This window comes from Quercus lobata, chromosome 3, assembly GCF_001633185.2.
Source record: "Quercus lobata isolate SW786 chromosome 3, ValleyOak3.0 Primary Assembly, whole genome shotgun sequence".
Taxonomy (NCBI): Eukaryota; Viridiplantae; Streptophyta; class Magnoliopsida; order Fagales; family Fagaceae; genus Quercus; species Quercus lobata.
Window position 1 is genome coordinate 52,318,195 of NC_044906.1, and position 18,511 is coordinate 52,336,705.

At 37.7% G+C, this 18,511-nt stretch overlaps 2 protein-coding genes across 2 annotated transcripts; both read right to left on the minus strand.

The window, feature by feature from the left end:
- Nucleotides 1–601: 601 nt before the first annotated feature.
- Nucleotides 602–1,797, minus strand: LOC115981038. The gene is made up of 2 exons (XM_031103228.1): nt 1,448–1,797; nt 602–1,376 (listed from the first exon to the last, which is right to left on the minus strand). The coding sequence occupies exons 1-2, from the start codon at nt 1,795–1,797 to the stop codon at nt 602–604; spliced, it is 1,125 nt and encodes a 374-aa protein (XP_030959088.1).
- Nucleotides 1,798–5,849: 4,052 nt separating this feature from the next.
- Nucleotides 5,850–6,818, minus strand: LOC115981039. Its single transcript, XM_031103229.1, has one exon. The coding sequence runs from the start codon at nt 6,816–6,818 to the stop codon at nt 5,850–5,852; it is 969 nt and encodes a 322-aa protein (XP_030959089.1).
- Between the last annotated feature and the right edge of the window lie 11,693 nt (nt 6,819–18,511).

Below are 18,511 nucleotides of genomic sequence, written 5' to 3' on the forward strand. Positions count from 1 at the left end.
ATGTTTAATTATCGTAGAAACTTTTCTGTTTCCCCTTTGAAATGTTGCCCATTGTTAGAGATAATTTCATGCGGTACCCCGTATCTGTAGATGATATTGGTCTGAATGAACTGAACAACTTTCTTTGAATTCAAAACTTTGTATGAGGTAGCTTCTACCCATTTAGTAAAGTAATCAATGGCTACAAGTATAAATTCATGGCCATTGGATGCTTAGGGTGGATCTTCCCAATAATGTCTATTCCCCATATAGAGAATGGCCAAGGTGATGTCATGGTATGTAGTGGCATGGGTGGCATGTGCTTCAGATCTCCATGGACTTGGCATTGATGACATCTTCAAACATGAGCCGCACAATTGGCTTCCATAGTGGTCCAGTGGTAACCCTGTCTCATTATCTTCCTTGATAGCATATGTGCATTCATATGTGGCCCAGAACTTGACTTATGAACCTCTTCAATTATCTGTTGTGCTTCCTTGGTAGTTACACAAAGGAGATGAATTCCATCATATGATCTTTGGTAAAGCCTTTCACCACAAATAATATAATTAGTGGACAACCTCCGAATGGATAACTAATCATTCTTGTTTGCAGACTCCGACTATGTTCCATCCTTGAGGTATTTTAGGGTGTCTGAATACCATTCACCTTCCCCATCCTTTCCTTCATCTTCTTCTACTATTATGTAGTAGGCTGGTTCTTTTTTTTGTTCCAACACTATCAGTCTAGCTTCATCTTCTTTTGGCTCATCCATCATGGATGTCATGGTTACTAAAGCATCTGCAATTTGATTCTGCATCCTCGGCACATACTGATATTGGATCTTGCTAAATTTTGATGACCACTTTTGTAGACATTGATGATAAGGCATAAGCCTCTCTTCTTTGATCTTCCATTTATTCTGTACCTGAGAGATTATTAGAGTTGAGTCTCCATACACCTCAAACCCTTTCACTCCTAGGCTTAAGGTTGCTTGTAGGCCCATGATGCAAGTTTCATATTTTGTGGCGTTGTTGATGGCAGGGAAGTTGAGTCTACCAGAAAATAGGATGTGTGCCTTTTTTGGAGAAATTAAGAGAACTCCAATTCCACTTTCATTTTGATTTGTTACTCCATCAAAATATATCTTCCATGATTCTACTTCAATCTCCATGGTGTCTTCATCCGAAAAGTCTTCTTGAATCTCTTCAGTTTCTTCTGGTGAACAATGGGCTAAGTGATTGGCAATTGCTCTTCCTTTCACAAATTTCTGAGTCACATACTTAATATCGAATTTTGACAAAAGCAAAACCCATTTCACAGTCTTCCCATCTTGCACAGTTTTTCCATTAAATACTTCAAAGGATCCATTCTTGCAATCAACAGAACCTTGTAAGCTAGCATATAATGTCTAAGTTTACGGGTTGCCCATATGAGTGCTACACATGTCTTTTCTAATGGTGAATACTTCTCTTCATAAGGCATCATCTTCTTACTGATGTAGTATATGGCATTCTCCTTTCTAGTCTCCTCTAAGTATTGTGTAAGTAAAGCCCCTATCGCTATATCTGTAGTGGTAAGGTACAATGACAATGGATTTTCAAGAGCTGGTGGAACAAGTATTGGTGGTTTCATTAGATAACTTTTGATCTTCTCAAAGGCTTCTTGGCATTGTTCATTCCACACGGTTGGGACCTCCTTCTTAAGCAGTCGGAAGATTGGTTCACATGTCATAATGAGTTGAGCTATGAACCTGCTGATGTACTGCATTCTCCCCAAAAATCCTCGGATATCCTTTTTAGTCTTTGGAGGCTTCATTTCTATGATTGCCTTGATTTTGTCAGGATCAACTTCTATTCCCCTCTAGCTTACGATAAACCCTAATAGTTTTCTGGATGTGACTCCGAAAGTACACTTCTTCTGATTCAACCACAGCTTATAGAACCAAATTCTCACAAAGAACTTTCTCAAAGCTGGTATGTGCCCTTCACGGTCATTGGACTTTACTATCATGTCATTAACATAAACTTCTACTTCCTTGTGGATCAAATCATGCAACAAAGTGGTGGCTGCTCGTTGGTAAGTAGCACTAGCATTCTTAAGGCCAAATGGCATGACCTTGTAGCAATATATCCCCTATGGTGTAATGAAGGAAGTCTTCTCCATATCTTCTGGAGCCATCTTAATCTAATTGTATCCTAAAAATCCATCCATAAATGAGAGTAGCGCATGCCCTGCTGTGTTGTCAACCAAGACGTCAATGTGAGGCAATGGAAAGTCGTCTTTTGGGCTGGCCTTATTTAGATCTCGGAAATCTACACACATTCTGACCTTCCCATCCTTCTTTGGTACCAAAACCACATTAGCTAACCACTCTTAGGAATCTTGCATTGTACTATTTTTCTACTTTTTCTTTGATCTTGAGAGTCCATTCTGGCTTCATTCTTCTCAACTTCTACTTGACTGGGTTTATGGTTGGATCTATTGGAATGCAATGTTGTACTATATTTGTTTCAATCCCAAGCATGTCTTCATATGACTAGGCAAAGATCTCTTTGAACTCTGTCAGCAGTGCCACTAATGCATCTTTCTCTGAGGCGGTTAGGGTGTTGCCCACTTGGATCATTTTGGGTTCATCATCAGTTCCTAGGTTAATGAGTTGGGTTTCTTCTTTTATAGGTTCTAGGTACCCATGTTTTAATTCCTTATTATTAAGAGTTTCTTTACCAATTTTTAGAAATAAAAACATTCAAAGCCAGCAAATAAGTAGAATTAGAAATCATATTAAAAGGGACAAAGTTTTTAACAGACTCAATAGACTTAACTGGAAAACTATCACAAATAGACTTAACAGGAATAGAAACACTAGCAGAAATAGACTCAATAGGAATAGAAACAATGTTTTTGGCAGGAGAGACTGGCTTTGCGGTCTTGATTTTCCTCATAAAGTCCTCCATGGGGTGGATGGCTCCCTCACATGGCCAGTTCTTCAACTCAGTCTTGGCTTCCATCATGGCAGGTGGCTCCCAGTAAGTTTCTTCTTCCCTCAGCATTAGTACTGTAGGATCTACATCCATATAATCTGTAGCTTCTTCTTCAACCTCCATATCTATGGGCTTATCTGTCACTAGAGCATCCAGGTGCTCTATGCCATCCATCCATTCATCAAATAGCTCTTACTTGCCTTTATTGCCCAAATCAGTGGGTTGAGGGAGATGCTCTGGCTCACTTCCTTCCATTCTCTCCTCATTATGTTCAGCATTTTCAAGTGTCATAACCCTAAGACTGTGGACCATCAGTTTTTGGTCTAGAGCGACCAACATGGCATCTATGTCATCATGCTCTACAATATGTAAGGTTGGTGTACTTGGTTTTGACTCATAATACGACTCCAATTTCGGAACCTCTCTTCCATGCTTGTCATACCTAGGGCTAGACCTTGAGCTGACATTGGTGATAGCACTCCAATCTAAAAGATGCCCATAGGGATATTCTTTATGATACATTTGGTTGGCTTGTGCATTTTCCTCTCTTGCATCCTCTAACACATTTATCAGCCCGTATTGATCATTATCAATGTCGTTCCACCTGTTAGTTTCAGTATCATCTTCAATTTCTTAATCATAGTAATCCATATCACTGTCATATTCCTTATAGAATAGGTCTGCATCTTCATCTTCTCTATCACTATGGGGTTCACCCCAATTGTCTTCGCTGTATGGGCTATCATAACTTCTATTGCTGTTGTCATCACTATTGGTGCTGCTGTCATCATCACCATGTCCACCATCATTGCTGCTGTTGTCACTACTATTATTACTCTTGTCTTCACTTCCATCTTCATCATCACTAAGGGCTACTCCCCCTTCCTCATCTTCATCATTAGCTTTTAGTTCATGCGGGCTCTTCAACATATGCTGGAAGGCCTCCTAATATTCTTCTTCTTCTATGTTATAGATATGATCTCCAAGGAGCGTAGTCATGGCGTTAGGATCCATGTGATTAGCCCAATCAGTAGGGACCCACGTTGTATCTTCCTTCTTCAATTCTGGAGCGTTATTGTGACAATCTAGTAGTATCTCGAAACCGGGCACTATTGTCTTTGTTATAGGAATGAATCTTGGTTTTGGGAATCCCCAATAACGTTGACTTTCTCCAGCTTTTACAAACTTCCCATTCAGTGTAGGAATGTAGGGCTTTAGAGGTTCTAGAGGACAAGGAAGTCCTTTTGCTTTGGCCTTGGCTCAAGCCATCCTTCTTACTACCATCTCCAACAAATCATCGTCAGTGGGCTTATAGCCTAGCCTAAAAGGTGATGTGGCAGTAGGAATTTCCAAGTCTTGAACAGTTGGCTTCTTTATAGCTCTCCCCAAATTCATTCCAAGAAGGTAGTTCATTCTTCTCATCATTGCTACCACATTATTGTTACCATAAGGAGCAAAGTCTATTGGGATCTTCTCAACTTCTTCTTCTTTCTTCTCAAAACTAGGCCTCTCAATCTCAAAGCCATCCAAAGTCAATGGCTCTTTCTCAGAATCAATACCGTAAACGGGTTTAGGCATAGTCAAAGTATCCCCATAGATGGTTACAATAGCTCCTTCATGTGGAAACCGAACCTTTTGTTATAAGGAAGAAGGTACGGCTTTTGTGTCATAGATCCATGGTCGCTCAAGGAGCATATTGAAGCATGAGGCTATATTAAGGACCTGAAAATCCACCTTCTTGACCATCGGTCCGATGGTAAGCTCTAATGTTATGGTTCCTAAGACTTCTCTTCTACTGTTGTCATATGGCCTCACATGTTGATCGGTAGGCACAAAGTCTTCAATACTCAGGCCAAGGCACTTGCAGTCTTTAAAGGACAGACATTCAAGGCACTTCCATCATCCATTAAAACCATTGGTATCCTTTTCCCCATGGAATCCACAGTGATATGCAATGGATTGTTGTGGTGCTTCCCTTTCTTGGTCAGATCCATGTCGAAATAGGAAATAATAAGTTCCCTATTTATGGACCCAATCATAACATTCAGATCTTGGGAGATTGTGGTTGTTGGGACTTGGATTTGGTTGAGCCAGTCTACTAGGTTTTGTCGGTGTTTGAATAAGGCCATGAGTAAATCCCATAAGGATATGTTGGCTTATGTCTTCTGTAGTTGCTTAAGGAATTCATCTTCTTCGGCAGGTGTTTGTTAAGTGGACTTGTTCAGAGCTCCAACCGGGTTATCGGTCTCTAAATGTGGGGGTTTGAAATGTCTTCCCCCCTTGTGATATGGGCAATTTTGGTTGAATCATGGGGATCAGTGTCTCAGGGTTTGAAGTGTCTCCCCCCATTTGTGGATGTTTGGTTGTTTTCTTGGGGTTTGAAGTGTCTCCCCTAGTTTGTGGATGTTTGGTTGTTCTCTTGGGGTTTGAAGTGTCTCCCTCCATTTGTAGATGTTTGGCTATTCTTTTAGGGTTTGAAGTGTCTCCCCTCATTTATGGGTGTTTGGTTGTTCTCTTGGGGTTTGAAGTGTCTTCCCCCATTTGTGGGTGTTTGGTTGTTCTCCTATTCTAGTACTTCATTCCATATGTCATATCTTGTGAAGGTAACAGAGGTTTTATCCATTAATTCTTCCCACGTCATCATGAAACACTCGGGGAGGTCATAGATCAAGTCGAACGGGTCTTCCTTATTATCTTCTTCGGTCATCAAGCAATTAACCCTTGGTCCTTTCCCAAAATTCTGATTGGGCAAGGGATTGTTAGTGATGCTAGGCCTTGTAGGCGGCGCAATCACTTTATTGTCTATTAGGTCTTGAATTGCATGACCAAAGGCGAAACAACGATCAATGTCATGACTAGGTACTTGGTGGTAGGCACATCTTTTATTCATATAAATCCTGAGGGCAAAGGGTTTGGAATTGGTCTTGGGTCCAAGGGTTTCAGTAACCCTTTTGCTTTTAGCTTATCAAACACTTGGCTTATGGGCTTGTACAACTCATGAAATTCTCTCTTGGGTCTAGGCCCTTGGGGTATTTTCACAGGTGCAATGGGTGCAACCAATTGATAAGGATCATTTTTATGAATATTGGAAACCTTTGTAGTCTTAGAATTAGATCCTAGATTCTTTCTAAACCTTGGAAGGTCATCAGTCTTTATAGTACCATTGTTTATAACATCTTCAATTTGAGTTCTAACAGTAATTAAAGCCTTAAAATTGGGAAAATATTGTGCAAACATATATTTATGGTATACAGGCAATAAGTTCTTTACAACCATGGCTAACTGTTCTTCTTCACTCGGCCTACTTATCATCTGTGCTGCCTTGGCTCTCCACTTGGTGATGAAAGTAGAGAAGGATTCTTTCGGCTCTTGTTTGGTAGTCTGAAGGTCTCTTCTTGTGATGTCCACTTCCATATTGTACTTGTATTGCTTGTGAAACTCTCGACAAATGTCCTCCCAACTTCTTGCTCTTGCATCATCCAGGTTGAGGAACCATCTAAATGCGACTCCGGTTAATGTGTTTTGGAACATCTGAGCAAGTACTTCCTCGGTCGCACCTAAGGGCTGCATAGCTCTCATATAAATATTCAGATGAGACTTTGGGCAACTGGTCCCATCAAACTTGTTTAGATTTGGCATCTTGAACTTGGGTGGCAACCTTGCATTGGGAAATAGGGAAAAAGAATCGTAATCCATAAGTTCCTCCATCTTGCGGGCTCTTCTAATCATCTCCTCCATTTTATTCATCCTTTCATTGATCTTCTTCTCACTCTCTAGGGCTGGTGGATCATGATCAGTATTGTCCCCCTCTTGATTGTTCTTTAAATTCTGAAACTGTTGCATCATACAGTTCATATCTTCCCTCGGCTGAATCTAACTAGCTACCATAGTGTTGAGTAGCTCCTAGGTGTTCATAGGTTCCTCTATGTTTAGGTGTTCTCCCTCTTTTGCCATATTGCTAGAGGCTTCAAACTTCTTATGGCTTGAATTGTCTTGGAGGTCGAAGATGGGGTTGTGATGTTACAGCAGCGGGGTCTCTTCTAGGCTTGAAGGCTTCAGTATTGTGATGGAAGTGACAGGCTTGGAGCTGGAGCTACTGGCTTGAGTGTCGGACTTTAGTTCTCTATGTAGCCTTCCTTCAGTTCTTGACCAGATTCTAGATTGGTTGAGTTAATCAAAGCTAAGACCCGATCCACATCCATTAGTCAATCAAAAAAAAAAAACACACAACATGCAATGGAATTTTAACCGAGACTGGCCTAAGGATAGGTTCTAAGTCATTATGTTGTACAATGGGTTTGTTATTTCATTGTTTCCTATAGCTAGGACACTACACCTCCCAACTTGTAATGTAATGAACATTGCGTTGGTCCAAATGGCATGGTTTGCCCATTATAGTCAACAGGAAATGATCCAGTGACTTTGGGCTATGGGTTGGTGAGTTCGCTACTAGGGACCCAAATCTAATGAAGACTAGTGATCCATGGTTACTACTACCACAAAATTGTTGAAAGGGGTGCATACATTATCGTTTGGATGGCACACACTATGATAGTTAGGGAAAGATTTTAACAACCAAAACAAACAACAAAATATCATACACCAAAATACAACATCCCATAAAACATAAATAAACAAAAAACCTAAATCCAAAGGCTAGGTTACGGAATGGGAAGATGTTAGGCACCCATTCTACCTAGACAAAGTTTGGTCTTCTAGACTCTTGTGACCAATGTACTATGCTATGCATGTCATGCATGATATGTTGAACATGTAAATGAAAAATCAAATCACACAAATTTATGTATGGATGAAATCTCTTCTTTTGTAAAAAACATATATATATATATATATATCATATCTGTTTTTATTGTTAAAAAAATGATTTTGATTTGTCAAAATATTAGATCTGCTTCGTGGGATGTAAAAAAAAAGGTTTTGTGATGACAAAAATTCAGGTCTATTTTGTTATATATAAAAAAAAAGTGATTTTTGATGACAAAAATTTAGATCTGTTTTATTATATATTTAAAAAAATATATTTTCTAAGAAGAAAACTTCACTCATAATCTAAAATTATGCAATCATGAATTAAAATAAACATAAGCACAGTAATACATAATCTCTTTCTTTATTTCAACAATTTTCATGTATTAAGAAAATCAAATTTGAGAAAAATTTAGATCTACATCTCATAAAGATACAGATCACTTTTTGTTTTGAGAAAACTCAGATCTACATCTTAAGAAAGATGCAAATCAGTTTTGGTTTTAAGAAAAATTCAGATCTACATCTTATAAAGATGCAGATCTTTTTTTTTTTTTTTTTTTTTTTTTTTAATGAAAAATTCAGATCTACATCTTATAAAGATGTAGATCTGTTTTGTTTTAAGAAAATAATTGTTCACATGCAAATTTATTGTCGTTCAAGAAAAAGATTATAAAAATCATATAGAAAATATCATGCTTCAAACAAAAGCACAAAAGCACAATTCATAGATATTTGAAAAAGAAAGATACATAACATGCATCATCACATCACAAGAGAAGGGTGAAGGAAACAACCTCTTGCATGAGCACAGTTTGTTCTTGAGAAGATGTTTTAGGGTTCAAAGAAATTTGTTCAATTCTTTCTGAAACCTAAAAACCCTAATTTTGCAGCAACACTCAGAGAGAGGATCAGAAAATATGTGTGGTTTGAGAGTAAAAAATGTATGCCTCTCAGAGGGTGAAAAAAAGGTGGTGAATTATGAGATTGAGTCTCTATTTATAGAGGCCAAAAGACTCTAAAAAATAGTTATGGATGATTAGGGTTTGAATCTAGCAGCATCCTTTAGCGAAAAGATCGAAAAGGGTGTGCATTATCGTCACCTGAAGGCCGTTGGGCCAAAGCCCACATGATGGCAATTCGACACTTTCAGAGTGCTGTTCGGCACTCCAAAAGTGCCAAATTGGCTCTTGGAGGCCGAATGCACTTTCGTGTTCGGGTGTCATTTGGTCTCTCCTTCGAGGGTTTTTTTGACCGGTCCTTGTACCTAGACGTGTTTTTAACCTCCGTTTATGATTTTTTGTTTCTTTTCTAGATAATTTAGGATTATCTTGAAGATAAATACCTTAAAATAAATCTTGATAAATTTCAAATTATCCACAATTTTATTGTTATCCAATCATCCCTTTTATTCCCATGCATGCATCCCTATTTTAAACACTAATTATCAACCAATCACAAAATTATCTAATTAATTCTATTTGCTTAACCAATCAGAATTAATTTAAATTAATCATGTGCGGTCAATTCTACTTAGACACAATGCATGATGACCGTTCAAACTTGATCATGCAATATCTTTCGATCCAATGGTCCGATTTGGAAGCCGGAAACACCGTTACGACCGTTAGAATTTCAAGATCATTTTTATGATATGCAATGAATGAATTAGTGCATACAATGCAGGAACAAATTGATGCATGTGATGCAAGAACAAAATGATGCATGTGATGCAAGAATGAACTTTTTTTTTTTTTTTTTTTTGTACATGGATGGTTACTCCAGTCATCTTCCTTGATTAAATTATGGGTGCAAAATTGAGTGCCTACAGTCACCTCTTCGAGATGACTACTTGGAAGATCTTATCCATCGAGAGATTTTCAAAGACAATTGCTCATCCTTCATAGGGACTCTTGAGACAGTGTACCCTTTCTATGACAAAGCCAAGTGATGACCCATCTCCATACTTTGATCACCCACCTCAAGAAAGCCTAAAACAACCTCTTAGGGTCAGTTTGGATGGACAATCCCAAGCATGATTAATGAACACTTCTGAGATTCTAATCGTTACATTAACACCTACCACTCACATCTCATTATCAGAGAATTAAATCCCTAAAAACAACCCCCATAATCTATATTCAAAGCTTAGAAAAAAATCCAATTAGACTTTAATTGGATTCTCAATTTTGCGTCACGTGTCATATTTGAATTTTTATTTTGTGTAAAGTGAATTATTGAGTGTAAAAATCGAAGTTTCCAAATCTAATTAGATTCTAAATTGGAGTCCAATTTTTCACCATGTGTCCATCTAAGTTTTTAATTTTTTGTCAGGTGAATTATTAGGTGCAAAAAAAATGTAAGCATCCATTACATATTTTAGAAAAGCATGGTTTAAAAAAAAAATGTAAGCTAATACCATGTAATATTTGAATCTCTTATAAAAAAAAATGTATAATTTGAACCGTATAATTGTAATTTTTTTTAATTGTACCTGTGCATATGCATGGGGCTACACACTGGTATATATTAATAGCCAAAGCTTAGATAAAATTCAATTAGATTTTAATTGAATTCTCAATTTTGCACCACATGTCCATTTAATTTTTAATTTTGTGCCAAGTGAATTATTGAGTGTAAAAATCGAAAAATACAAATCCAATTAAATTCAAAAATGGATTTCAATTGGAGTCAAATTTTCCACCATGTGTCCATCTAAGTTTTTAATTTTTGTGGCAAGTGAATTATTAGGTGCAAAAATCGAAAAGCCTAAAACCAATTAAATTCTAAATTATTTATATTTATATATAAAAATAATTTTGTACCACGTATCCCATTTAATTTTTAATTTTGAGTCAAGTGGATTATTGAGTGTAAAAATCGAAAAGTCCAAATCCAATTAGATTCTAAATTGAAGTCCAATTTTCCGTCACATGTCAATCTAAATTTTTAATTTTTGTGGCAAGAGCATTATTGGGTGTAAAAACCAAAGAGTCTAAAACCAATTAAATTCTAAATCATATATATATATATGAGAAAACCATTACATATTTTAGAAATGTATAGTTTTTAAAAAGTGTAAGCTAATACCATGTATAATTTGAATCTCTTTTAAAAAATAAGGTATAATTTTAACCGTATAATTATAATTGTTTTAAATTGTACCCGTGCATATGCACGGGGCTACACACTAGTATATATTAAAGGAGAAAATCCAAATACAAAATTTTTTCTACTCCTCTTGCTAGGAGTTTCCTTTCACATGAAGAGTGAGATTTCTTTCTTCCTACCCTACAGTATGGGTCACAAAACAAACTCTCCTCCACTACTAGGTGTAGGTTTTGTCATTCATCATCATTTTTTCTAATTTTTCTTTCCTCAACATGGACTCGGATTTTATTGAACATTTACAAAAGATTAAGTTAATGGCAGAAGAAGGTGAGGTGATTATAGTACGTGCAGAAAATCGGGAGAAGATATTAGAGGATTGTTCACTTAGTCTAGTGGGAAGATTCCGTACAACTAAAAATATAAACTTCAGAGCTATGAAAAACCTTCTTAGGTCTGTATGGAAGATGGGGAAGGATATGATGATTACAGAGGTAAGGGGTGGGATGTTCCAATTTAAATTCACGATGGAGAGGCAACTGAAATGGGTTATGAATAACGGATAGTGGAGTTTCGAAAATCATATCCTACTATTGCGATGGTGCGAAAAAGGAATGACAGCTTTCTTGGTGAATTTCAAAACAATTGCCATTTGGGTGCAAGTATGGGGATTGCCTTTCAACCTGATCAATGAGGAGGCTAGGAGAGACATTGGAAGAGGAATTGGGAGGGTCATCAAGGTTGACTGTAAGCCATAGCAGCAGACCAAGCTAAATTCCTATATGTCAGAGTCGACATGCCATTGGACAAACCGGTTTGCCGTAGGGCACTAGTCCTCAACCCGGAGGGGGATACGGTGTGGGTGGCTTTCCAATACGAAAGGTGCTGGGATTATGTTTTTGGTGTGGACTGCTGGGGCATGAGGCAAAGGTGTGTTCAGGTCCGAGTGTCAAAAAGGGGGTCGAAGGCAAAGGTGTGTTCAGCTTCCCTATGAAGACTGGCTACGGGCTGGGGGTCGAAGGCAGAGAGAGCAACCAAGAAAGGAGGCACCAAGCCCACCCCATCGACAGCAAACGAACCACCAACCCCCACAGACAACTGACATACTAGTGATGGCTCCTACTCGGTCCGATACCAGCGTGGAACGTGACAATAATGAGGGAGTAATGGACTCAATGATCGCACTAAATGCACAAAATGGTCACGGCATGACCAAACCAACCATTATGGAGGATATAAATCCGGATATTATGGAGGGAATTACTCCAGGAGTTATGAGGGAAATAAACTTGGATAATTATGAGGTTTCAAACAGCAAGGAACTAAATGGGAAGGAGTAACATGCGAAATTAAAGGTTGAGGAATTTATTACGGTTCCAATAGCTTACGTGGGCAATATGGTCAACTCAGGAAAAAATTTTCAACGTGAAACCCTAGCCACACACGAAACTGAGGGGCAGTCATGTGTTTCACATCAAACCACAAGGCCAAAGACTCCTAAGTGGACAAAAATTGCTAGGGAAGCTTCAGCCAACAATACAACAATCATGGGTAGAATAGAAATAGGAAAAAAAAAAAAGATCACAAGTAGGGGCAGCACAAGATGGGTCCAAGAAAAAATCAAGGGCAGCGGCAAAAGAAATTGAAAGCAAAATGGTGGAGGCTGATGACTAGCCCCGCTGAGCACAATGATCACCCTAAGTTGGAATTGCTAGGGGCTTGGGAACCTCATGCAAGCACTGTACTTTCTCACTTGGTGAGAGGGACAGCTCCCGATATTTTGTTTCTCATGGAGACAAAACAGATAGTTGAAGAGATGAAAACTATTCAAGCTGATTTACACTATGAATCTATGCTAGCAGTCCCATGTGTTCGTAGAGCAGGTGGCCTTGCAATGATGTGGAAGGCAAGAGTTGATTTACACATACAAAATTTTCTTTGAATCATATTGATGCTCAAATCATGAATTATTCACCTACACCTTGGAGATTAACAGGTTTTTATGGAAGACCGGAGGCACATTGAAAACATGAGTCTTGGGATCTCTTAAGGCACCTGAACTCTAGAGATTCCATGCCATGGTTGTGTGTGGGTGACTACAACGTGATATTGTCATTAGATGAAAAGAAAGGGTGCCTCCCACGACCACTTAGGCCAATGGAGGAATTTTGCCAAGCACTATTACATTGTGGTTTGAGCGATCTTGGCTTCATTGGAAACATCTTTACCTGGAGGAATGGAAGGCCGAGAAGGGCTTTTGTCCAAGAGAGGTTGGACCGGGCATGTGCAAATACTAAATGGAGGGAAATCTATCCATTTTCAAGAGTGCACCACCTCCATGCAGCATACTCTAATCATGAGCCAATTTTGATTACCACACTGGAAGTCACACAATTTATTAGAAGGAGACGAAAGCCAAAGAGGTTTGAAGAGAGGTGGGCATTGGATTCGGCTTGTGAGGGGGTGATCCGAGAGGCATAGGAAAGAGTGAACCTCACAGGTAGCCGCATGTATCAATTATTTGAAAAAATAAAGGCTTGTCGTATGGCTTTGGTGAGGTGGAGCTGAACTTTGGGCAATTCTAAGGAGTAAATTGAGGTGAAGTATGCAGAATTAGAGGCATTAACCTCTATGAACCTGGCCAAAAATCAAGACAGATTCACAAAGTTCGGGATGAGATAAATTGTTTGCTCTTACAGAATGAATTGTTTTGGAGACAGCGGTTTAGGGCTATTTGTCTTCCTGCAGGAGACAAAAATACAAGATATTTTCATCAAAGAGCCAGCCAACGAAGATGAAAGAACCATATCCGTGGATTCCTATATGAGCATGAACAATGGCGTACATTAGATGCTGATATAGCCAGATTGGCTAAAAATTATTTTCAGAATTTGTTCACAATGTCTAACCTAACAAATTTGGAGTCGGTCTAGGACTCGGTGGATAAGGTGGTCCATACAGATATGAACCATACACTCCTTCAACCCTACCAACCCTACACACCAAAAGAGGTTAGAAAGGCTTTGTTCAGCATGCACCCCTCAAAATCTCCTGGACCTGATGGTATGTCTCCATTCTTTTTCCAAAAATTTTGGCATGTAGTAGGTAATGATGTCATAAGTGCTATTTTATCTGTTTCTACATTCAGGCCATTTTTTGCTTGAGATGAATTACACACACATTGTTCTTATTCCACAAATAAATGAACCCAAAAATGTATCTAATAACCAACCTATCAGCTTAGGAAATGTTGCATCTAGAATTGTCTCAAAAGTCATAGCAAATCACTTGAAATTAATTATGCCCAATGTAATATTGGATTTACAAAGTTCTTTTGTTCCTAATTGGTTGATAACTGATAATAAAAGCGTAGCTTTTGAGGTGTTACACAAGATGAGGAATAAAAGAACGGGAAAGAAAGGGCAGATGACAATCAAACTGGACATTAGTAAAGCATATGACCGGGTTGAGTGATCTTTCCTCCGACAAATTATGCTAAAATTGGGTTTTGATGGAAGGTGGGTTCAATTGGCTATGGCGACTATTCATACAGCAACATACTCGGTGCTCATAAATGGAGAACCACATGGGTATATCTCCCCCTCACAAGGTTTAAAACAAGGAGACCCCTTCTCTCCTTATCTATTTTTACTATGTGCAGAGGGCCTCTCTTCCCTTATTAGAAAGGATGTGGAGACAAATCACCTACATGGGATTTTATCTTGTAAAAGTGGAGTACGCATTTCTCACTTGTTTGCAAATGATAGTTTCATCTTTTGCCAAGCCACAATGGAGGAGGGGCAGCACCTTCTAAATATTCTTGGGAGGTATGAAGCTGCTTTCAGGACAAGCTATAAATAGACCCAAAACATCCATCTTCTTTAGCATAAATACAAGGAATTCTGTTAAGGCGGAAATATAAGCACTATTGGGAGGCAGAATTATGGAAGATTTTGAACCATACCTTGGCTTGCCCATGACCGGAGGAAGATTAAAGGTCAACACATTCAAAGGCATACAAGAGAAAATTACAAAGAAAGTGACAGGGTGGAAGGAGAAATTTATTTCAAAGGCCGGAAGGGAGATACTAATCAAAACAGTGGCCCAAGCCATCCCCACATACACTATGGGAATCTTCAAAATCCCAAATGCCTTATGTGACACTCTAAACTCTACATTAGCTAAATATTGGTGGGTGCAAACAAAGGATGAAAAGAAAAATCATTGGACCAATTGGGAAAAGCTTTGCAGTCCAAAAGCAAGAGGAGGGATGGGGTTTCGAGATATACAAGCTTTCAACCTAGCCTTGCTAGCAAAACAAGCATGAAGACTTATCCATAACACTCACCACTGTTCTATCGGGTGTATAAATCAAGGTATTTCCCAAACTGCTCTTTTATGGATGTCGAGTTGGGGAATAACCAATCCTATGTATGGAGGAGTTTACTTGCAGCAAGAAACATCATTTGTGAAGGGTCCAAATGGAAGGTGGGTGATGGTCAAACTATCGGCGTCAGTACACATAACTGGCTCTCTCATGAATCGGTTTTTCTGGTTGAACAACACCAGGGGTTGTTGGTTAAGGACTTGATAGATGGACACACGAAGCAATGGGACAGGGAGAGGATTTTCGACCTCTTTGCACACAGGACAAGGGTGGAGATTCTGGCTATTCCACTGCAACAAGATATGACCTGGGATACCCTAATATGGGAGGAGACCAAATCAAGATCCTTCTCGAAATCTGCTTACTAGGTAGCTATAAGGATAAGGGACACCACTCAGGTTGAGCACTTATCAACCAGAAAAGACAAAACGTTTTGGAGGAAGATGTGGTGTTTGAACGTGCCCCCAAAGGTCCGAATGTTCCTATGGAGGGCATGCTCAAATATATTGCCAAACAGAGAGAACTTAAATAGGAGAAGAGTGCAGGTAGACCCCATATGTGGTATGTGCTGCTAGAAACCCGAATCAGTTGGACACCTATTGTGGGAATGCCCCCTAGCAAGGAACGTATGGGCTCTCTGTTGTGGAAGAATTCAAAAATTCCCAAATACAAACTGTGACTTCTTCATGCTTCTCCAAAGGATGCTGAAAAAACTAGCGGTGCATGATGTGGAGAAGTGGGTAGTAATGGCTTGGGCAATCTTTTACGCGAGAAACAAATATTACTTTGAACAGGTCCAACTCCATCCAAGAGACATACTGAAGGGGGAAAATGGTTTTTTGCAAGAATACCAAAGATTCATACAGGCACAGCAGTAAGACAGAGAGGTCGAGGGTCAGTAGTGAAGCCTACGAAGGATCAAATGCCATGCATCAATACTTGAGTATTATTTTGTTTTTGTATTTTATCCCCTGTTTTTGGCTTGTTGAAACAGGGCATATATTCCTTTGTATTTACTGTTTTTATATCAATAAAAGTTCTACCTATTTACCTTAGGAAAAAAAAAAAAAAAAATCCAATTGGATTCTCAAATTTGTGCCATGTATCCCATATAATTTTTAATCTTTATGACTAGTGAATTATTGAATGTAAAAATCGAAGAATTCAAATTCAGTTAGATTCTAAATTAGATTTCAATTGGAGTCCAATTTTGCACCACGTGTCCATCTAAAAAAAATGAATAATTTGAACCGTATAATTGTGATTTGTTTTTAATTGTACCATGCATATGCATGAGATTGCACACTAGTAATAATAATAGTAGAAAGAGTAATGCTACAACGACAAACTATTTTACAACATTATTACAAACTGCTGATGTGGCCAGCATCTTGTTGGTTTTCATCTAGGCCTATTATGAGAGACTGCAGAAAATATTAGCTCCAAAATAGTGCTCTCAGAAAAGGGGTGAGGTATTACCACCTTCCCTTTTCAGGATTATATGTGGAGTTGCCACTTATTTTTTTGTTACAAAAAAATACACAAGGTACATACTTCAATAATACAACCTCTCATTAATTTGAATGAATTACAATTTGATAAAATGAAGTTTACATGGCTTTGTTTCCTAGATTACAATCTAGTAAAAAAATTACAAAGTTTTGTTTCCTAGATTACAATCTAAACAAAAAGGATAATGCACTATCTACAAACTAAAATCTAGATTCAGGGGCTAGTTACAAAATGGGAAGGTGTTAAGCACCCATTCTACTCAGACAGAGTCTGGTCTTCTAGACTCTAAATGACCATTTATATACCCATTTAAATGATGCATGACATATTGAAGTTCCCAAATTCAAGATTAATTCATTCTTTAAGGATTCAAAATTTGCAATTTTTATTTAAGAAGAAACACAAAATTGGTGATATTTTACATTGAAGAAAACATTTTTTATTATAAAAAAGGTTTAGATTTGTATTTAATGAAAATACAGATCAGTTTTTATAAGCAAAAAAATTTAGATTAGTTTTTTTTTTTTTTTTTTTTAATGCAGAAAAATTCAGATCTGTGTTTAATGAAAATACATATCAGTTTTTGTTCAGAAAAAATTTTCAGATCTGCATTTAATGAAAATATAGATCTGTTTTGTTCTGTAGAAAAATTTCCAGATTTGTATTTAATGAAAATACTGACTAGTTTTTATGTGCAGAAAATTTTAGATTTGTAATAAATGAAAATACAGATAGTTTTTTTTTTTTTAATTTTTGTTAATGGTTTATTGCAAATCTTGAAATTTAAGGAAGAACCAAATCTTAAACCTAGACATGTTAATCAACTATTAAACAACAAATTAAACATGTGAACATGGCAGAAAAAAATATGAACAAGATTGTATCAGCAATGAATTAAATCAAACATAACATTCCTGAAAATCATGAAAATCATGCAATGAACAAAACACATATATCAAATAAGGAAGAAAAGAATAAACAAAGAGTGAGAGTAAAGACATACTTGCATAAATATACCCTTCAATGAAAGAATATTTTAGAAATCAAAGAAGTTTAACCTCTTTGAGATCTAAAATATGTTCACTTACAAGAAAGAAATTCTTAAAGTCAAGGCTTCTAGAACATCTTTAATGTAAGGGGAGCAAAGAAGTCAGAAAAGAAGGGCCCTAATTCTGATGTTTTTTCCCCTATTTATAGAGGTTGGACGCTTGAAAAATAAGCTGAATAGGATCAGATAGGAATTGGATTGCGTCGTTATCCCCAAAAATTCGAAATAGATATGTTTTAGCTTAATTAGAGCATTTCCGGGCCGGGCCTTAGAGTTGTGCTAATCGGCACTTGGGAAGCGCCGATCAGCACTTGCCATGTGCCAATCGGCACTCCAAGAGTGCCCATTGGCCCTCTCACGTGCCAAGCCCCACTTCCAATTTTGGTTCAATTTGGACTCTTTTTTAGGGATTTTCTGAGTCGGGAATTGCACCTGGACTTTTTTTTTAACTCGTATTCTAAAATTAATCCCTTTTATTTTGATAATCAGGTCTTTAAAATAATGATTATCTGATAGATAAATATTTTAAAAGGACTTAATTATCAACAATTCCCTTGTTATCTGATTATTCATTTTATTCCCATGCAAGCTTATTTCTGGCAAAAGCCAACAACCAATCACAAAATTATTTAATTAACTTTAATTGTTTAACCAATCAGAATTAATTTCAATTATTCACATGTGTGATTGGTTTCACCCCTATACAATGCATGTAGACCATGAAAA

What these genes read in the sequence shown, in the direction of transcription:
- LOC115981038 (XM_031103228.1), bottom strand. Translation starts at nt 1,797, where the DNA reads ATGAAGCCTCCAAAGACTAAAAAGGATATCCGAGGATTTTTGGGGAGA. An exon ending in ATGATGCCTTATGAAGAGAA is followed by an intron (nt 1,377 to 1,447) that starts GTATTCACCATT and finishes ATTATATGCTAG; the next exon opens with CTTACAAGGTTCTGTTGATT.
- LOC115981039 (XM_031103229.1), bottom strand. Translation starts at nt 6,818, where the DNA reads ATGAACTGTATGATGCAACAGTTTCAGAATTTAAAGAACAATCAAGAG.